The sequence below is a fragment of the Eleutherodactylus coqui genome, chromosome 1, assembly GCF_035609145.1.
Source record: "Eleutherodactylus coqui strain aEleCoq1 chromosome 1, aEleCoq1.hap1, whole genome shotgun sequence".
Classification (NCBI taxonomy): domain Eukaryota; kingdom Metazoa; phylum Chordata; class Amphibia; order Anura; family Eleutherodactylidae; genus Eleutherodactylus; species Eleutherodactylus coqui.
Window position 1 is genome coordinate 532994133 of NC_089837.1, and position 23183 is coordinate 533017315.

Sequence of the window (23183 nt, forward strand, 5' to 3'; positions counted from 1 at the left end):
AAGGTGGAGAGACATAGTGGCACGCTAAAAAGTAAGATACTTAAAAATGACGCCACTTTGGAAAGACTGTCATCCAATAGCCTTATACAGTGTTAGATATGAACCCAGGGGGGATTATACATTATCTCCCTACGAGATTGTTTGGGCTAGCCCCAAGGCTAGGTCGTTACTATCCTCAGTAGTTACAATTACAATCTGATGTGTTGACTAAGTATGTGATTTCCGTTGTTAAAGAACTAACCAAAGCCTATGCACAGGTGTTCTCTTCCAGACTCAGAGGCAGACACTGGGACACATATCTTGCAGCCTGGGGATTGGGTGCGCATCAAGAAGTTCCCCAGGAAGCACCCTCTTGAGCCCCGATTTGATGGCCCCTACCAGGTGCTTCTGACTACTGCCACAGCTGCAAAACTAGCCGAAAGACTTACATGGATCCATGCTTCATACTGTAAGAAAGCTTCAGATCCGGGAGACCAGTCTTAGTTGTGCCAAAGACATTACTCTGGTTAGGGCTAGTGAGAGAGGAGGGTGGCAACTGGAATCCTTAGTCCGAAGAATATGAGGGTATGGTTACCTTCTAGTATAACTCGTCCAATGCTCAAGTAGCCGCATATTCCTTCGACTATTGTACTGTGGTCCCGTGTCTAGGCGCAAGATCCCACCGCAAGCCAGATTTAGCTCAGTCCAGCTGGTTATATGACTTACATACCCGGGGAATACAATATGTTCGCGCCACTGATAACGTCTGGGGAGAAGACTGCCGTTATTGGGGATTAGTGGGATGTAACACAGGAATAGACTGGTCCTATAAACCGCGAAGTGCCTTAAATAAGAAAGATAGGAGCGGGAAATCCCTAATTAGTCGTATAACCCTCCTTGAAAATAATAAGGACAGCGGGTATTGGAAGGCTGAACTTAGTATGTTGCTTGGTTTTAATGCGGTTTTTACACTAACCATGGGAGATCCAAGCCCGGGGGACGGAGGGACTTATAGTCTGGGGACATACCGGTACGGGAGGACAGATCCCTCAGGGAAGTTTAAAATAAGGGGTATGGTAGATGCACCCGAATGGAAGCCTTCACTTAGTCCCATGCCCATAATTAACCCCCTCCGCCATAAGATAAAGACCTTGACGAACATGATGATCATAGCCGACCCTACCTTTGAGGACACCTTGACAGTAGCGACTGGCTACTCTGACCAGAATCTCTGGTTGGAGTTGATGAGGTACAATGCTAACAGGAGCAATAAGTCTAACTGTTGCGTGTGCAGTAGTGCCCGACCACACTCGGGGATGGTCCCCCTAAATCTCCCGGTAGATGCTGAAGAGTGGTTTATTAGTCTCTTCACGAACATTTCCGCTAATTACACTGTCCGTGAGAAATGGAAGAAGGAATACTCTATAACTACTTAAGTGTTTTGCACCGGAGAGAGTATTACTGACTACCCTGGAAACTACACCTGCCAGGCAAATGGGCAGGGTGGAGGGAGATTTTTGGGGAACTCACCAACGGGTATTGCTCCTCCTACGGTACGAAAGGAGGGGAATGGATGCAGAATCAGGTCCAGTCCTTAGGAGACGTTTACTGGCTTTTTGGAGACATGAGGTAGAGGACCCGCCTGGAGGGTAATTGGACAGGGGAGTGTGCCTTAGCAAAAGCCCTTATGCTCCTCCACATCCTGTCAGACAACATTGAGGATAATGAGGTTACCCCCAATAGTTAATTTATCTCGATCCAACTCAGTCTGTGTTTTGTGGTTATCCTGTCATGTTGGTCTATCCTTGTTTTCCGCATAGGTATGGCGGTTCCTTCCAGTCTTGTCACTAGGTAGTGTAGGGTCAGGGTGAGGCGACCTGGACGTGTTCACCATTAGGACTATCTCCAGGAGGGACATTGGTGTGGGTGAAGATTAGGGAGTCCCACACCGTGCGTACCTGTGCACACTACTAGTATTGTAACATTATACTAGAGCGAGAAGAGAGACCCCTGGTGGTAGTTTTGATCTACACGTATACATTGACGTCATAGGATAGCCAAGGGGGGTACCTGACGAGTTTTAAAAATTAGAGACCAAGTTAAAACTAGATTCGAGTCCATTTTCCTGATCATTATGGTAAATAAACGTTGATTGGATTAATTATGTTTATTATAATTAGCAGTGGTTTATAAATTATACTAGAGACGACTTATAGGGACTAGTCGACCAATAGGACCTACCTCGACTATGACTTTCCAAAATAGAATGGCCTTAGATATGACTTTAGCTAAAAAGGGGGAGTGTCTGTAAGATGATAGGGGAGACTTGTTGTACCTACATCCTAGACGACACGTGACCCGCGGGTAAAGACGCACTTGCCATTAAGAAGCTGACCGCACTAACTAAAAAGAGCCAACTTTTGGGACCAGCACTCGCCATGGATGAGCGGGTGGTAAAGGATCCTGGCACAGACGGGCGTCGCTGTTGTATGTGAACTGATGGTTACCTTTTCTGTTCTAGTCTGCTGTGTTATCCCCTGTGTCAGAGACACCTGAGAAACTGATGCTGGAAAAGCCGCTCCCACAATGAGCTCGCTGGATGCATCCCCAGAAGGAGTGGACAAGTCCTACACCCCCTTGAAGACTCTAAAACGAACCTTCAACGCGCTCCAGTTATAGGCTCACGCGCAGAGAACTGTGAAAATTAAATAGAGAGTTAGAGGATAGACATTTTAAGGGGGGATTGTGGTAGACATGATGATTAGTTAGTATAAAATGTCTATCGATTTGTACTAAACTAGACGTATTATGTGTGTTTTGTGACTTCAGCCTAATGTGAAACTCTGCTGCATAAGAAAAGAGTTAAATCACAGTGTTATATGTTATTGCTTGAGTTTATCCAGAGTGTTTTCCCAGTCCTCCCCATCCCCCACACAGAATCTTCTTCAACAAAGAGATATCTACTTTCAGTTTCAGGTTCGAACACATGTTTGTAAGACAAAGACTTGCTTATACATTGGACTTGAGAGAAGGTGGGCAGGAAGGAGGGGAGATTCTATATGATCCGACAAATGAGAATCCTATATGTTACTGATGTAACCTGTTGCACACCCATTGTATGTCTTTACAATAAAAGGCCCTGTCTGGCTGTTTCAGGGCAGAGAGCCATTTTGGATATGAGGCTGATAGCTTGTGTCTGATCTGGTTCGATGATGTGTGCACACTATACAATTTGGAAGCTACAAAATACCCCGAAACCTGCTGGAGAAAACCATAATCCAGATCAAATGAGGTGACTGACCCCACCTGGCTTGCTAAGCCTACTGAGGACAGGGCTTCAGAGGGGGAGGCAAGTGCAGCAGCAGGACGGGTTGGAAGAGGCAGTGGAGTGGCCAGGGGTAGAGCAGGGCCAGAGTGAAGAATCCCCCAACTGTTCCCAAAGCCTCTGGGTCACACCACTGCCTATTCCCCTGTGCCCCAACCTGCCACAGAGATCCAATCCCCCTCCCAGGACACAAGCATGAACACCTCCCGGCCTGCAGCCACACTCTCACCTTCACTGTCCTCCACTCCATCCAGCAATGTCTCTCAGCGCAGCGTTCAGCTGTCGCTAACACAGGCGGTGGAGCGAAAATGCAAATACGTCGCAACCCACCCGCACACACAAGCTTTAAACATGCACATTGCCAAATTAATCAGCCTGGAGATGCTGCCGTACAGGCTTGTGGAAACGGAGGCTTTCAAAAACATGATGGCGGCGGCGTCCCCGCACTACTCGGTCCCTAGTTGCCACTATTTTTCCCGGTGTGCCGTCACAGCCCTACACCAGCACATCTCCTGCAACATAAATCGTGCCCTCACCAATCGTGCCTTCCTTACTGGGAAGGTCCACTTAACCACGGACACGTGGACAAGTACTGGCGGGCAGGGCCACTATATCTCCCTGACGGCACATTGGGTGAACTTGGTAGAGGCTGGGACCGAGTCAGAGCCTGGGACCGCTCACGTACTACCCACACCCAGAATGGTGGGTCCTACCTCAGTGCTGGTATCTGCGGCGTTTTATGCCACCTCCTCAAACCCTCCCCATCCTCCTTCCCGCCACGTCTACCTCTCAATTAAGAAGTGTGAGCACGTCATCAGCACAGCGGTGGGCAAGCGTCAGCAAGCCGTGCAGAAACTAATCAGCTTAGGTGACAAGAAGCACATGGCCCCCGAGCTGTTGCAGGGTCTGACAGAGAAGACCGACCTCTGGCTTTCACCGCTGTGCCTCCAACCGGGCATGGTCGTGTGTGACAACGGCCGTAACCTGGTGGCGGCTCTGCAGCTCGGCAGCCTCACACACATGCCATGCCTGGCCCACATCTTCAATCTGGTGGTTCAGCTGTTTCTGAAAAATTACCCCCACTTGTCTGACCTGCTCGGCAAGGTGCGCCACGTCTGCGCACATTTCCGCAAGTCCACCACAGACGCTGCCACCCTGAGGACCCTGCAAAGTCGGTTTCAGCTGCCAGAGCCCCGACTGCTGTGCGACGTGCTCACACTCTGGAATTCTATGCTGCACATGTTGGCCAGGCTGTACGAGCAGCGTAAAGCAATAGTGGAATACCGGCTGCAACATGAGCGGCGGAGTGGTAGTCAGCCTCCACAATTCTTTACTGAGGAGTGGGCATGGATGGCAGATATCTGCCAGGTCCTCGGAAACTTTGAGGAGTCTACCCAGATGGTGAGCGGCGATGCGGCAATTATTAGCATTTTCATCTCGCTGCTTTGCCTGCTGAGAAGTACGCTGCAAAGCTTAAAGGCCGACACTTTGCGTTTGGAACAGGAGACGGTGGATGACAGTATGTTGCTTGATAGCCAGACCACCCTCATGTCTATATCTTAGCGCGTTTTGGAGGAGGAGGAGGGGGAGGGGGAAGAGACAGCTGGGCACACTGCAGAGTGTACCCATGCTGCTTGCCTCTCATCTGTTCAGCGTGTATGGGCTGTAGAGGAGGAGGAAGAGGAGTATCCTGAAAGTCATCTTCCTGGTGAGGACAGCGATGTGTTTCGTACTGGGACCCTGGCACACATGGCTGACTTCATGTTAGGCTGCCTTTCCTGTGACCCTCGCGTTAGACACATTCTGGCCAACACGGATTACTGGGTGTACACCCTTCTAGACCCACGGTATAAGGAGAACCTTTCCACTCTCATTCGGAAGAGGAAAGGGGTACAAGAGTGATGCAATACCACAGGGCTCTGGTGGAAAAAGTGATGCTAAAGTTCCCATCTGACAACGCTAGTGGCAGAAGACGCAGTTCAGAGGGCCAAGTAGCAGGGGAGGAGCAGGGATCAGGCAGCATGTCCAGCGCAGGCAGGGGAACACTTTCCAAGGCCTTTGCCAGCTTTATGGCTCCCCAGCAAGACTGTGTCACCACTCCCCAGTCAAGGCTGAGTCAGAGAGAGCACTGTAAAAAGATGGTGAGGGAGTACGTAGCCGATCGTACCACCGTCCTGCATGATGCCTCTGCTTCATACAAGTGTTGGGTGTCAAAGCTGGAGACGTGGCACGAACTTGCGCTGTATGCCCTGGAGGTGCTGGCCTGCCCTGCCGCTAGCGTCTTGTCAAAGAGGGTGTTTAGTGCAGTTGGCAATGTTTATGGCAGTGAGTGTTTCCTTCCATGAATCCTCAATGTTTGTATGATTGCTGGCTCAGGCCGGCTATGGCGGATCTTCGCCAGGTAGACTACAGTATATTTATGTCAATAAGACCGGTCTCACATGAACAGATTTGAATTGCGAAGTCCACATGCAGAAAAAAAAACATAGCATGTTCTTTTTTTAGTTTGGTTTCTGCACAGATGGTCTCCATTGATTTCTGTGGAAGCGTTTTAATCGCAGTTTAACTGCATTTACATTGTGAATAGAAGTGGATTTGTACACGGATAGTTTGCAGGTTGCTAGGAAACCAGACAACAAAATGAATAAGATAAAGCAGGATAGCAGGGAAAAATATGCAAATAAGGGAGATGGAATAATACCTCCACAGTGCCACCAATTGAAAGGCAGCATTCCTTCGAGCCAAGGTTAGACTCTTTATACAAGAGTCTCCTCACTCACCATCTAGGTGCTCTCTCTAAGGAGAAAAGATAGCATTTCTACCACCCATCCCAGGTCTCTCACTAGCAAAGTCAGCCTCATACTGTACACTGATGAAGGGCAAATACCCTGAAACAGCTGTCCGTACGTAGAGTCTTGCTTTACTTTTAATTCCCAGTCATTGTTACAAGGCATGTGCAAAGAGACTTAAGGCCTATTTAAATACGATTATCGCTCAAAATCCATCTTTTGAGCGATAATCATTGTGTTTAAATGTTCCCATCTTTCAGTTTTCTGCCAAACTACGGTTTTCAGTTCTGCCTGAACACCATCCTTTGGCAGAACAGCTCATAAGCAGGAATGCATGCTATACTCTGCCCAGGGAGAGCTGATTACACCTGATAACATTGTTATAGCTGTTCTCAGTTCTCAGCTCTGCAGGCAGAACAGCTGATGAGCAAGACTGCAGACTGTGTCTACTGTCCATGGTGCTGAATTCTCCTTGGGGCGCCCGTGGCTGAACAGTGAAGCTAATTACAAAGCTCAGACCTCATGCTGAGTTTTCCAACAGCTCACAGAAGCTCATTTGCAAAATGAAGCTTATAAAATACTAAGAGCGATTAGTGTCTATTAGTACTTTATGCAAAACGATTGCTGATCTTTCATCTTTTGAAAGATTATCTGTGTATGTAAATGGGTCTTAACTTTGGCTTGAAGGAATGCTGTCTTCCAATAGGCAGCACTGTGGAGGTATTGTTCCATCTCCCTTATTTGCATATCATATCTCTTTGCTGATAAGTATACTCTAATGATATATGGAATATATGATAAGGCGGAAAGGAGGGGATGAGAGGGTTAGGCGGAAAAGGAGGTGTTAGGGGGGAAAAGATTGCAAAATTATCAGTCAGGGGCTTGCTTCGCAGGCAGCCTCAGCATCTCCAGCAGTTCCTTGACCCTGGAAACAGGGCAGACCAACAGCTTTAGCCACACAGCAAGTGGAAATGCAGTGGCAGTCTTTTGCACTTCTGTATCAGCAGACCTCACCATGGGATTTGGCTGAAAGTTTTGGACAATGTGCAGCGATGCTTCTCCATGGGGTTCCGGAATCTGCAACTTATAATGCAGAAGTACCTGCTGTATCTGCTGGAGGTGTCCTTATTTCCGAACTGCCCCTATGAACTGTACTGCATTATAGACCAGTACAGGTGCCAACAGCCTCAGCGGCAATTCGTCACCGCTCTACCACCCCAACACCCCAAACACGGTAGGCGTGGCTATTTGCCTTTTGGCTATGGCTACACAGAAAACCAAATTACTGGTTATGATCTGCTACCAGCCCAGCAGTTACCCCACACCATAACTCTGGTACCAGGCCTTATTGAGTGCAGCCCTGACATGCCAGCAAGTGCGCAGGCAAACACTGACCAATACCGGGATTTGTAGTTATGTTTGAGAAAAGTTTTATGTTTATACATTTGTTATTAATACAAAATAATTTTTATGTTCACAAATTGTGTGTTTGGTGTAATTTTTATGGTTTTATCTCAACACTTCCCGTATGTTAAAAGTAGTGCTGAGATAAGGCATTGCATGCCAAACGTAACGGCTACATTAATATTCTGGAGCACTTTACACTGATCACCCAGTCTGTATCCACCAATATAAGAATACAATGTACAAAGTGTTTTTTTCATTAAAACATTTAATATATTTATATTTGGATAGAGGCCCTGAGTAGTAAGGAAGCAGTCTACAAAGAGATATCTAACTTGAAGCTCAGAAGATGTATGCCTATGTGATTGGTTCAGATCCACACCTGCAACTGTTGCATTTGTTGGAAGTGGATCATCTGCAACCCTCCAACCCACTTCATTGTCCCTCTTCAGTGGCTTCCTTGGGAATCCGTTCATGGAGCAGCATACATCGCCAACTGGCTGGTCTACTGAAAAAGACTTTGTGGTCGAAATGTTGCCTGCTTTTGTAATATGGAACAATAAAGATGTTCTTTTAACCTTTGATATACACCATTGATGCTGCCACTTTATTTTTTACTGGAGTACATTGGGAATTGAAGGTCCATGATCCCTGGAGTGTGACTGCGCAAAATATCACCTGTCCCCAGAATGAATGAATAAAAGGGGATATTTATCTGAGTGTGCCTGATTCACTTACTACAGTCCTTACACGCGGTCATAAAAAAAAGCCATACTCAAACCTGACACTTCTTTTAATCACAGTACGCTAGGAGTGGGTTAACCCTGGATAGATAACCAGGGGTAGGAGTTGTGTTTATAGGTTTCACCTTGCACACTCCATGTCTGCACAGAGGCCTCTCAGGTACATTGGAAGCCAAACACTGAAGATGACCCGACTCTGGATCCTTAAACTGTGCTTTGAAGGCGCTGGGATCAGCTTATTTTTTAAGTAAGAGGGAACTGTAGTGGCCAAGTACATGCTTTCCTGGCCCTCTCCATAATGTCATACATGTAAAGTCTAGTCTTGATACGCTGTACAAAATGTCTTATTCTGTTGTGTGTACCGCACAGTTGCAGTGTGTGAAGGGTTAATGTCTGCAAAATGTGAGCTGACTGCCTGTGAATGTAACAATTCTTTACTGTCTAATGTTATGAAAGAATGTATAAATGGGAGTGCTTGAGAGTGGGAAAAGGTCTTCCATCTTCCAGAGCTGCTAGAGGCAAAGTACAGAGGCACATGGGGGGCAACTTCAGCTCTCATGTGTTGAAGATGGAGGAAGAGGAGAGGTTTTCCTGGAATGCGTGTCTTCAGTTCAGATTGTAAGTGAGAGAGTGAGAAGAGCGCAAGTACAGTTAGTCAATTGTCTGTTTTACACACTCAAGGGTACTGAAGTTTGAGTCCGACTGAGTGGAGCTACTTGTCTGCCAGAGAGTCCGTGAAGTGACCCTACCCCTTTTTTCTCCTCTGGAGAGTTCCTCTTCCAGGAGTGGCTGCTGACAAATAATGTGGGATGCAGGACTGGTATCATCCTGAATTTCCTCCCTGACCTCCAATCTCTTGTTTTACCTGCACTAGAGCATCGTGTTATTTTATGCCTTGTACTACTAAAGTGAAGTGTTTAGTACAGTTATTTCCAGGCCCTGACCGTTCGCAGGGACCTGTGGTACTTAGACAGTCTGTGGCTCATTTATTTTCCCCACCGATAGGCATTCCGAGGGGTACAGGAAAGGTGGCGTCATACGTGACAAATTCCTCGGCACCTGTTACCCTGTTTATTGGGCGGCCCTATGCCGGTGGTGTCCAGAAGAGGCCGAGCCCTGCCATGGCCTTGGCTATATGTGTCCTTCCGGGAGGGATTCTGGTAAGTGCTGCCGTGAGAAGCCAACACTTTACCCTCCTAGCTCCTCAACATATGTCATGTGTCCAGGGTTGCCCTACGAGATGCTGCAGTTACCTCACAGTCCTGGGTATAAACAGATCATGGGAGAGACACTTGTATTGTCCCCTAATGTATTTATACATAGTTATTTGATCGCCCCTTAACTCTTTTAGTATGATCATTCAGCCACTTGTGAATCCACCTAACGGTTGCCTTGTCAATCCCATATTTGGTCATTTTTTCAATAAGTATGGTATGAGATACTTTGTCAAATGCTTTACTAAAGTCAAGATATACTATATCCACTGCATTTCCCCGATCAACCCAGTCGGTGATTCTGTCATAGAAGGAAATTAGATTCATCTGGCATGACTTGTTTGTTACAAACCCATGCTGGCTCTGGTTAGTTACTCCATTCCCATCGAAATACTTGCATACATGCTGTTTAATAATTTGTTCAAAGATCTTTTCCGGTATAGAAGTCAGGCTCACAGGTCTGTAGTTTCCTGGATCCACCTTCTTCCCTTTTTTGAAGATAGGGACAATATTTGCCCTTTTCCAATCTTCTGGGACTTCTCCTGTTCTCCAGGAATATTTATAGATTATGGCAAGTGGTTCAGCAATTACCTCTGCTGCTTCCTTTAGCATCCTAGGATGTAATTCATCTGGACCTTGAGACTTGAATTCATGCAAGTTAGCTAAGTGTTCCCTCACCATCTCCCTGCTTATAGATAGCCTGCATTCTTTTATTCCCCCAATAGCACAGGGAAGATCAGCTGATGTTACATCTATTTTCTTAAAGAAAATAGATACAAAATAGGAATTTAAAAGTTTGGCCTTCTCTAGCCAACTTTTCTACAGTGTACAGGGGTCTTAACCCCTTAATGACACAGGAAGTACAGTTATCTCGTATGCGTTCAGGTTTTGTATGGAGGGGGATTAGGAGCTGATCCTGCTTCATATAATGAAGGTGCAGGCTGTTTCTTGCAGCTGCCACCCACTGGCAACAGTCCTGATCACTGAGACGCGAGTGTTAAGTGCCGTTTAGTTGCTTTGGCAGCTTGGGGCATTCTAAAGATCCCCAGTGCTGCCATTGCTGATTGCCTTGCAAGGAGTGCCTGGGGAGTTGTGTGCTAGAATGCCGGTCAGATTGCAGTATAATTTGGCACTATGGCATGAGTGATCAAATTATAACAAGTTCAAGTCTCTTATGAGGGCTAAATATATAAAAATTAGTAAAAAAAAACAAAAAAAAACAACTTTTATTAATTATAAAAAAGGTAAATTTTAAAAAACCTTTCCCTATATTTCTAACAACCCCCCCCCCCCCCCCAAAATAAAAAATAAAAAAAAAATAATAAATTGATATCACTGCATCCGTAAAAGTCTGATTTATCAAAATAATGCATTATTTGTTTGGCATGGTGAACATCAATAGAAAAAAGATACACAATGCCAGAATTGAGGTTTTTTTTTTGTTATCATGTCTCCAAGTAAAAATTTCATAAAAAGTGATTAAGAATTCATATGTGCTCTAAAATGGTACCAATAGAAACTACAGAGCCTCCTGAAAAAACTAGCTGACACACAACTATAGGTTACGGCTGCCAGAAGATGGCGGCAGAAAATCAATACATTTTTTTCCTAAGAAAATTTGTTTTTAAAAGAAGCACAACAAACATATATATCTGAATTTCTTAGCGTTTTAATTGTACCGACTTCAGAATAAAGTTGTCATGTCATTTTTGCCATAGTGCGTAAATCATAAAAAAGAACTCCCTTCCCCCAAAGATGGTGGAATTGCATTTTTTCTCCATCTCACTCCACTAAGAAACTTTTTAGAGTTTTTCAGTACATTATATGGTACAGTAAATAGAGCCATTGAAAAATACAACTCATCTAAAAAAAACTGTGCGAACAACGGCAATGGGCAATCAAAGGAGTTCTTATGTTATGGTGTTACGCTCATTCACTGAGCTGTTTTCTTCAGGAAGTAGACAGCTCCATTCCTAATGTTGTGGTCTGAATTGGTATTGCTGATCGAATTCCTACTGACCTCAATAGAAACTTTGCCTACAATACCAAGCCTGACCACTGAAGTGGGAAGGGAACTGTCTACTTCCTATAAAAATCAGCTCAGTGCGCAAGCACACCACCACAGGGAACAGCTGATTGCTGTAGGTCCCAGATGGCAGTCACCCACAGATCTATTATTAATGGCCTATTCTAAGGAAAGTCAACCAATACTTTACAGCCAGACAACCCCTTAAAGTATCTCATGGCTGTGAGCATCTGATAACTAAAAACAGGAAAGGGAAGAAAAAAAAAACTAATGGCTAGGATGAGACATATGTGTGCCGGTGAGGGAAAATAGGTGTGAGAAGGAGAAGAGCTATGAGCTGCTACGATATAGAAACCATCCTGCAACAAAGACCAAAGGCGACACAAGGACTATACATGGAGCAGAGGAGCAGCTCTGCACACACTATGGAGGAAACACATGCTCATTTTCAGCTGGATTATCCCTTCAAGCACCCACCAAACAATACCTCAAACATTACAGATGATCGGTAGGCTTACAGTCTATCTCTTGATGGCACAATCAGTGGATCTCTTATACAGGGCCATGATTTGGTACCTTCGAGATCATACGTTTCCAGAGGTTTTTTCCTGATGGATAATTTTACTAGATAACTTTTTGAGTCCATTGCGGATCTGCTTTGTCTTTATCCCATATATTAATGGGTTAATCACTGGGGGAAGAAGGAGATAGATATTTCCAAACAGAATATGAAGGTTTGGAAGGTTTGCGTTGGATTTTAACCTGTGTATGACAGAGAGACCAATCAAGGGGATGTAGTACAAAAGGACGGCACATATGTGTGCGGCACATGTACCGAAGGCCTTCGTGTTCGCTTCTGCCACCACACCGAGCACCGTCTTAATGATCAACATATAAGAAACAGAAATGAAAACTAAGTCTATGCCCATGACCGAAAGGATGACAAAAAGTCCATAGATAACATTGACCTTGATGTCTCCACAAGCCAGGTTCATCACCTCTTGGTGCACGCAGTAGGAATGTGTCAGGACATTGCTCTTCCAATATGGAAGCCTCTTGATGATAAAGGGGATGGGAATCATAACAAGAGCGCCTCTCACCACAATCAATGTTGACATCTTAGAGATCTGTTTACTGGTTAAAATGGAAGAATATCGTAGAGGGTGGCAGATTGCCACATAGCGATCTACAGCCATGGCTACCAAGACCCCAGACTCCAGGGCAGAAAGGAAATGGATGAAGAACATCTGGGTGAGACACATATCGAAAGCGATCTTACTATCATCCATCCAGAAGATCCCCAACATTCTCGGCATGGTTGTGGTGGCTAGCAACAAGTCTATTGCCGACAACATGAAGAGGAAGATGTACATGGGTCCATGAAGCTCTTGGTCCACCTTGATAATGTAGAGAATTGTGGCGTTCCCCAACACAGCAACAATGTACATTGAGATGAGAGGAAAACCCATCCAGAAATTGAAGTCCTCCAAGTGAGGGATTCCGCTGAGGTGGAAACCACTGGCGATGCTGCAGTTGGATTGGCTAGTTCCTGACATAGCCAGAGGGCAGTTATAGAAGACACATCATCTACAATGAGAGGAGAAAACCCAACAGATCTCATTATAAAATATGACAACAGTATTATTTACAGGTTATACGTGAGTAACATTATATAACACAACTTGTAAATGTCTGGCTACTATCGGCTCAGTAAAACACCATTTCCCACTAATTACCCAGCCTTGCCCAATAAAGATAGATGGCGCATGATTTTGATAAAATGGCCACAGCAGCTTCTTAGTAAAATACAAAATTTCACTGTCAATGTTAGAACCAACGACAATGGAAGACTGCTCTCCGCTGCTCACCCCACCATCGGCGCTAGCGACCCTCTCACCTCCTCCGGTCTCTCTCCCCATCTGTCATTATCCGCCTCACCACCATCTGCAACCTCTCCCTATCCTCTGGCACCTATCCCTCCTCATTCAAACCCTCCATCATATCCCCTCTACTCAAAAAAACAACCGTTGACTCAACTGACGCTGCCAATTCTCAAACCTTCTCTTCATCTCCAAATTACTAGAAGGCCTGATCTATTCCCGCCTCACATGCTTTCTCTCTGACGACTCTCTGCTTGACCCCTCCAATCCAGTTTCTGCCCTATATACTCAACCGAAACCACCCTCACAAAAGTATCAAATGACCTGATGAGGGCAAAGTCTACAGGCAACTACTCCCTACTAATCCTCCCTGACCTGTCCGCTGCATTTGACACTGTTGACCATTACCTCCTTCTCACTATGCTCCGGTCTATTGGTCTAAAGGACACTCCTCTCTCCTGGTTCTCCTCCTACCTCTCTGACCACCGTTTTAGCGTCTCCTTAGCTGTCTTTATCTCCTCTCTGTTTCCCTCGCTGTCAGGGTCACCCAGGGTCCTGGTTCTTGGTCCCCTTCTCTATGTACACAGCCCCAATTGGATAAAGCATCCACAAATTCGGCCTCCAATACCATCTCTACGCTGATGACACCCAACTATACACCTCTTCCCATGACATCTCTGAGCCATTCCTCAAAGTATCACTGACTGTCTGCCCGCTGTCTCTAACACTATGTCCTCCGTTTTTCTCAAACTTAACCTCTCTAAAACTGACCTCATCTTTCCGCCTTCTAAACGACCTCCCCTCAACATCTCCATTCCAGTGTCTGGCACCATCATAACCCCCAGACAGCATGCCCGCTGCCTTGGGGTCACACTGGACTCTGACCTTCCCTTTACCCCCCACATCCAATCCCTGGCCTGAACATTCCACCTTCACATCAGTAATATTGCTAAAACCCGGCTTTTCTTAACCACAGTCACGCTAAAGACACTCGTGGTCGCTCTCATCTACTCCTGACTCGACTACTGCAACTCACTGCTCATCGACCTCCTCTGCACCAGACTCTCCCCTCTCCAATCCACAATAAATGCGGCAGCTAGGCTCATCTTCCTATCCAGTCGTTACTCAGACGCCTCTGCACTATGCAGTCGCTGCATTGGCTGCCCATACAGCATAGAACTAAATTTAAACTCCTCACTCTCTCGTAAAGCTCTCCATGGCGCCACGCCACCATACATCACCTTCCTACTGTCAGTACACCACCCAGCCCGCTCACTCTGATCGGCTAGCACACTCAGACTAAACACCCCTGTAATACGAACCTCACATGCTCGCCTACAGGACTTCACCAGAGCAGCACCCATCCTCTGGAATGCACTACCCCAAGGCATCTTCAAAAGGCACCTTTTCAGGTAGGCATAGCAAACCTCTTGACCTAGTCCCCCTGCTCCTCCCTATGGTTCCCCATACCTTCTACCCTGCTAAACTGATTGCATATCACATGTAATTGTTGCACTGTCTGTGTTCTCCCATGCTTGAAAGGGCTGTGGAATAAGTTGGCGCCATACAAATATAGATTATTATTTATTATTAATAAAATAACAATACATAAAAAAATATACAAAGCGCCACACGAATAAGAGCATACGGATAACAGATTTGCAATAAGAAGAGGTTTTTGAGGGTCCTCCATAATTTAACTTGAACATCAGCACCACCTCTCCACTCGTGGCCACACCATATTGATTTGAGGTTTCTCCATCTGAATGTTGTCCAACATTAATGCCCTGCTGAGAAATCAGCCCAGTAGGGGTACACTCCCATTAATTGTATTGTATAGTTCGGGGGACTTCCCATATCTGCAATGGGCACTTCCTCTAAACTCCATTCCTGAAACCAAGCACACGCATGAAAAATAATGCACGTGAAGCCACATTTTCAACTCCATCCATCAGGACTATTGCCTACAGGTCAATACCTATGGAGTTCAGGTGGACCCCATCTGGCTTCAGATCTTCTCTGGGGGCTCTAGGTCCAAATGCCAAACCACCATGCCCTGTTATGTGCGATGAAGTGGAAAACTTCACTATTAACTTTAGTGAAGTCCGAAATGCCTTTTTACTGACCTCACTAATTGGCTTCAAACCTGCACATACATCTTTTTAAGACAGTGGCTTGGCTGACTACTGACGGCCAAGAGCAGAGAGAATGCAGATCCTGGCAGTTTAACCGCTTATATGCCACTATCAATAGCAACTGCAGCATATAAGTAGATGATAGGGAGAGGAGGTTCTTTCAGATACCAATGCGTTCCTGTGCCAAATGGAAGCCTGACAAAGGTCTCCAAGTCTGCCATATAACTCTGCTTATTAGACCCCACCTCCAGCGGAGGTTAATAGGCTGTTGTCATAGGCATGGAAAAATGTGCTACATAAGTATGCAGTGCACTATCCGAGTGATTAAATAATCACATCTTCAAGCTCCCTTCAGGGACTAAAAAAATTACATAATAAAAATGTTCAATAAAGTTTAAATTAAAAAAAGTCCACATTTTCCTTACAAAACTCGTTATGGATAAAATACCACAAAAATGCTCGGGACCCTGCGTTCCACATACAAAAATACTCGAGTCTCCCATTGTAGTCAATGGGGTTTGTTACTCGAGTAGAGCTCTCGAATTTTACAAAAAGCTTGACTCGAATAACGCGGACCCAAGTATTTGGGTGCTCACTCATCTCTAATCTACAGCTCTTCTCACAAAAAACAAGACCCCACAGGGCTCCGCTGACGGGATGGACAGAAATGTTAGGGGGCTTAGAATGGGACAATGAAGAGTTAATTGTTTTTCTTCAAAAATGTGTTTGTATGGGGCAAAACTTGTAAAAAAAAACTTTATAAATGTGGTATCACAGTAATGGTGCAGATCAGATAACAGAACGATCATGTTATTTTACTGAACAGCGAACGCCATGAGAACAAATCCCAAAAACAAGGGATGAATTTCCGGGGTGATTTTTCCATCTCTCCACACACAATATGTAGTAAAGGTCATACAACACAATATATGTAATCAACTGGTCCTTAAGGCAAAAAATAGGCTGGTCACCAGGGGGTTAAGCCTCCTCACACATCTTGCCAACTCAGTCTGCACAACAACAGTATCTGGCCAAACTAAACTTAGACATGCAATGGAAAACCACAGCCATAATAAATCAAACTTGATGTCATCCTGAGATCCCAGGAAGTCCCGGCCAGGACATTATTCCCTGCGTGCAGTCTGTTCAATGTAGCATTAAAATGGAACTTGGGCATCACCACGCTCCACCTCTGGTACTGATGCCTCTTCCCTGCAAAGACCAAACTCTGTCCTCCGCCAAAGCTCCTCAAACAAATGAGTGTCCTACCTCCAAAATGCACAGTGGCGTCCCGAGATTATAGGAACAACATGAAAAAAGACACAGCCCACTCAGCTCCAACAAATGGGGCCTCACAAAGCAGCAATAATATACCAGCTCCCAACATCCAATCTACTTCATTACATCCTTAACCAGGCCCTAGAGAGCTGCCTTGGTGATGACCCCAATTTCGCTTAAAGTCATCAACCCGCACTTCTCCAAACATTTCCAAAACTCTTAGAAACTAATTGGACAAAGTCGTTTGCATGCACTAAGAATGCTCAAGGCTTTTCACCATGCACAGCCAAGTAAACTCCCCAAACTCTGCTCTTCAGGCATCCACTGAACACACCATAGCTCCACCAAGAACCATCTTCTTGGATATAGTGATATGGACCATGCTGATATAACCTGGGTATCTTCTATATACCATTATATTATAAATCTCTAGTATGTACTACATACCTATACAATGGTTGGGTCTCCTTCACGTCTCACAGTTTTGTAAGTGATGGTCTATATTCCCCATCTGTTTATAGGTGTTAGTCGGACATTTTTTCCAATGTACTCTTGGTTAAGTGTTGTCTACTGCACCCAGATAAGAAGCGTATGAAGACGTTGTAAGTAAAACCTCAGGAGGCTCAGGATCCTCAGTGACTAACACAATGAGAAGATGTGATGAGCCCGAGGCTGAAGACGAGACAGAGTCTGTAAGGAGAATAACAGACTGGTTGATGCCTGGAGCTCAATGATTACAGAAGGTGATAGAAAAAGAGGAAGTGGCTGAATGTTATCTGATGTGAACGGACATGACAGCCACTTACTATGAGGAAACAGAGCCTGTGCCAGCTGAGAGGGAGCCAAGAACCCGTTCTCCATAATCCACACACCCTGCAGGCCGGGGCACAGTGCACACCAGTCTACGGCAGAGAACACCAGGAACATCGCCATCCAAACTGCATGGCCCAAACATGATCAGACAGTGATTGCACAATGTGTCTATTACTGCTGACAACCAGCCTGTACATCATGTCTGAGAGGTAGTCACAGCTCCACCTCTTGCTGATGAAACCACTGATATAATGACATTCGATCAGATATGAGAGCTGCCTCCCATCTACTATGGTAACATCATCAATCACTGCTGACATCCGGCCTGCATATCATGTCTGTGAAGTAGTCACAGCTCTGCCCCCTGCTGATGACATCATTGATATAATGACGTGTGGTCAGATATGAGATCTGCCTACCATCTACTACAGTAACATCATCCATTACTGCTGACAAACAGCCTGCATATCATGTCTGAGAGGTAGTCACAGCCCCGCCCCCTGCTGATGACATCACTGATATAATGACATGTGATCAGACACCTTATACTACAGTAACATCATCAATTACTGCTGACAACCAACCTGTATATCATATCTGAGAGGTAGTTACAGCCCCGCCCCTGCTGATGACATCACTGATATAATGACATGTGATCAGGCACCTTATACTACAGTAACATCATCAATTACTGCTGACAACCAACCTGTTTATCATGACTGAGAGGTAGTTACAGCCCCGCCCCCTGCTGATAGCATTACTGATATAATGACATGTGATCAGACACCTTATACTACAGTAACATCATCAATTACTGCTGACAACCAGCGTGTATATCATGTCTGAGAGGTAGTCACAGCCCCGCCCCTGCTGATGACATCACTGATATAATGACATGTGATCAGACACCTTATACTACAGTAACATCATCAATTACTGCTGACAACCAACCTGTATATCATGACTGAGAGGTAGTCACAGCCCCACCCCCTGCTGATGACATCACTGATATAATGACATGTGATCAGACACCTTATACTACAGTGACATCATCTATTACTGCGGACAAAAAGCCTGTATATCATGTCTGAGAGGTAGTCAAAACACCGCCCCTTGCTGATGAAACCACTGATATAATGACATGTGATCAGATATGAGAGCTACCTACCATCTACTACGGTAACATCATCTATCACTGCTGACATCCGGTCTGCATATCATGTCTGAGAGGTAGTCACAGCCCCACCCCCTGCTGATGACATCACTGATATAATGATATGAGATCCGCATACCTCATACCACAGTGACATCATGTATTACTGCTGACAATCGGCCTGTATATCATGTCTGAGAGATAGTCACAGCCTCACCCCCTGCTGATGACATCACTGATATAATGACATGTGATCAGATATGAGATCTGCCTACCATCTACTACAGTAACATCATCTATTACAGCTGACAACAAGCCTGTATATCATGACTGAGAGGTAGTCACAGCCCCGCCCACTGCTGAGGACATCACTAATATAATGAAATATGATCAGACATTATATCCGACACCTTATACTAAAATTAACATAATCTACTACAGCTGACAACTGACCTATACATCATGTCTGAGAGGTAGTCACAGCCCCGCCCCCTGCTGAGTACATCACTGATATAATGATATGAGATTCATACACCTCATACTACAATGACATCATCTATTACTGCTGACCACCAGCCTGTATATCATGTCTGAGAGGTAGTCACAGTTACGCCCCCTACTGATGAAACCACTGATATAATGACATCTGATCAGATATGAGATCTGCCTACCATCTCCTACAATAATGTAATCTACTACAGCTGACAACCAGCTCGTAGTTCATGTCTGAAAAGTAATCACAGCCGTGCCCCAGGTGGAGACATCCCTGATATAATGACATGTGATAAGACAGGAGATCCGACACCTTATACTACGGTAACATCATCTAGTACTGCTGACAACCAGCCTGTATATCATGTCTAAGAGGTAGTCACAGCCCTGCCCCCAGGTGGTGACATCACTGATATAATGATATGTGATCAGATATGAGATCTGCGTATCATCTACTACAGTAACATCATCTATTAAGCTGATAATCAGCCTGCATATCATGTCTGAGGTAGTCACAGCCTCGCCCCCTGCTGATGACATCACTGACATAATGACATGTGATCAGACGGGAGATCCGCCTACCATATACTACTGTAACATCATCTAGTAAGCTGATAACCAGCCTGTATATCATGCCTGAGAGGTAGTCACAGCCCGCGCCCCCAGGTGGTGACATCACTGATATAATGACATGTGATCAGACAGGAGATCCAACACCTTTTACTACAGAAAGAATATCTATTACTGTGGACAACCAGCTTGTATATCATGTCTGAGAGGTTGTCACAGCCTCCCCCCAGGTGATGACATCACTGATATAATGACATGTGATCAGATATGAGATCTGCCTACCATTTACTACAGTAACATTATCTATTACAGCTGACAACCAGCCTGTATATCATGCCCAGGAGGTAGTCACAGCCCCACCCCATGGTGACGACATAACTAATATAATGACGTGATCAGACAACTTATACTACAGCAATATCATCTATTACTGCTGACAAACAGCCTGTATATCATATCTGAGAAGTAGTCCCAGCCATGCCCCCTCCTGATGACATCACTGATATAATGACATGTGATCAGACACAGTGACATCATCTATTACTGCTGACAACCAACCCTTAGATCATGTCTGAGAGATAATCACAGTCTCGCCCCCTAATGGTTGCCAGAGTCCTGCCTGTGCTTCTATGTGCAAGATAAAGCACTGATTCTACAAGACCCATCCCCCTCATAGATTTTGGATTATTTTATTTCCCACCACTCATATCTCTTTGCCGGTGACTAATCTCCAAAAATATCTCCACATCACTTAGGATGCTAGAAAAAGAATGACCAAGAAAACCAGCTGTGTCATGTGACTTTATTCTTGAGCCAGGCGTCTCTCACATGACTTCTCAGACCAAAATATTCCACTCATTTATTAAGTTTGTTTAGAGTTTGGCTTCCTCCAGTTTTGGGAAGGAGCCAGGAGGCCATCATTGGGTTATAGAGCCATTGTCACTGATACAAGCAGTCATGTTCTCTTCATCCCTGTCGTTACTACCATTTACAGTGATGGGCCATAAGATAACAGGAGGCACAAGTTCTGACACATTAATGAGTCCCGTCACAACCAGACCGAGGGGGGGGGGGGGGGGGCAGAGAGAACAGAGCTAGTTTACAATGATGTAAATGTTTAACCTTTCATGGGCGCAGTGTATGTCAATCTGACAAAATAAATGAAAGAGCAAATAGCTGGAAAAAGGGAGAAATGGATTGTTTGGTTTAGAAAACCAATTTAGAAATGTCCTATTATGGAATTTGGAGTTAATAGTTGTGCCGTCCTCTATTTTGAACCCTCATCTGTGAGCCACAATGGAGAGGGACAATAAAAATGTCTCTAGCTCTGGAGGACCCAGCACATTGATTAATATAAGAACCATTGTAATGCATGCTTTCACCTGCAGGGGCACTGTACAGAAATGTAATTTACTGCCAATTTTTGTCACAGAGTACAGCTAATCACTGGGGATCACAGCAGTAGAACTCTGTATGATCAACTTATTGTTTGAGGACCCTCTGTCAGTTCGAGTTAGTAGTGGACTAGGATTAAGAGAGATTGAGTGTTGGTGGCGGGTTAATATTGGCAGCCGGTTGGAGTTAGTAGAACATTAGCTTTAGTAGATATTCTCAGTAACAGAAGCAGAGTAATCTTGTAGAGATGATCTCTTTTAATGGCTAACAAAAAGCATGATGTTATAGGGAGCTTTTCAACCTACTTAGGGTTCTTCTTCAGGTTTAATAGACCTACCAAAGGGGGTGTGGTCAGGGGGGTGTTGGGGTGTGGCCAGGCTGTGGCTTATTACAACATATGATTTTTACCTCCATCCTTATAAAAAGAACAGGGCTGTTAAAAACAAACAAACTAAACATATAGGGAGGAATGCTGGAGCGCTGGACGGCTATTGGTATACATTATATTTAAAGTGAACATGCTGCAGAATTATACCCCGCCCCTCATGTCGGCGCCCACACGGGTTCTGTGCAGATTGTTTCCACAACGGGTGGATGATTTTCAAAATCTCAAACACTTTGCTGCTACAGTTACTATAGATTCCACAACTAATCCGCCCCGTGTAGTAACAGTGTCTCCCTCCCCTCCATGTTGGTGGCCCCAGTAGTAATGGCGACCCCTACAGTGGCCTCAGTTGTAATTATTGCGGCCCAGGCAGCAATAGCGGCCCCCATTATTGCGGCCCCGGCAGCAATGGTGGCCTCCATTATTGCAGCCCCGGCTGCAATGGCTGCCCCCATTATTGCGGCCCCGGCTGTAATAGCGCCCCCCTATTGCGGCCCCTGGCTGTAATAGCGACCCCTATTGTGGCCCCAGCTGTAATAGCGGCCCCATATTGCAGTGCCAGCTGTAATAGCACCCCCTATTGCGGCTCCGGCTGTTAACCCCCACCTCTCCCAGTAATAACATTACCCCCCACCCCATATACTTACCGACTCCTTGTAGTCCCGCACTCACTGCATCCCGGCTGCCGGCTCTGCTGTCATGCATCCCGGCCATCGGCTCAGTCAGGCAGGCAAGCGTTCTGCCCGCCGGCTCTACTATCATGCGTCCCGGCCGCCAGCTCTATCAGGCAGGCATCCTGCCCGCCAGCTCTACTGTCACGCGTCCCCGGTGCCGGCTCCATGATAAAAAGTTGCCTTTAAATATAATAACTTTCATGTGTTCTATGTTGTAATTCTGTCTTCCTTTCTCTAATCGTGTGGCTAGGAGATCTAATCCTGGCTTTCAGTTTTTGTCCTGTTTCCCCAACATAAACCCCCCTAGGACATTTACCTCCCCTACATCTGGTGCACAACATCAGACGTGGAACATGTGAATGTGCCAGGATTTTACAGTCCTGCTGTGTGTTGAGGATTTGTATCCTGTCGGCGGTCTGTACATGTCAGCAGGTCTTACAGCTCCTTACATTACAGGGATCTTATAGTCCTGCTGTGTGTTGGGGTTATGTATCCTGTCGGCGGTCCGTATATGTCAGCAGGTCTTACGGCTCCTTACATTACAGGGATCTTATAGTCCTGCTGTGTGTTGGGGATCTGTATCCTGTCCGCGGTCCGTACATGTCAGCAGGTCTTACAGCTCCTTACATTACAGGGATCTTATAGTCCTGCTGTGTGTTGGGGTTATGTATCCTGTCCGCGGTCCGTACATGTCAGCAGGTCTTACAGCTCCTTACATTACAGGGATCTTATAGTCCTGCTGTGTGTTGGGGTTATGTATCCTGTCCGCGGTCCGTACATGTCAGCAGGTCTTACAGCTCCTTACATTACAGAAATCTTATAGCCCTGCTGTGTGTTGGGGTTATGTATCCTGTCCGCGGTCCGTACATGTCAGCAGGTTTTACAGCTCCTTACATTACAGAAATCTTATAGCCCTGCTGTGTGTTGG

The 23183-nt window shown here is 45.5% G+C and overlaps 1 protein-coding gene across 1 annotated transcript; it reads right to left on the bottom strand.

The window, feature by feature from the left end:
- Nucleotides 1–11497: 11497 nt before the first annotated feature.
- LOC136615357 (olfactory receptor 51E1-like) lies at nt 11498–17392 on the bottom strand. Its single transcript, XM_066594162.1, has 2 exons — nt 17221–17392; nt 11498–13067 (listed from the first exon to the last, which is right to left on the bottom strand). The coding sequence occupies exon 2, from the start codon at nt 13034–13036 to the stop codon at nt 12065–12067; it is 972 nt and encodes a 323-aa protein (XP_066450259.1). The 5' UTR covers nt 13037–13067; nt 17221–17392; the 3' UTR covers nt 11498–12064.
- Nucleotides 17393–23183: the final 5791 nt, after the last annotated feature.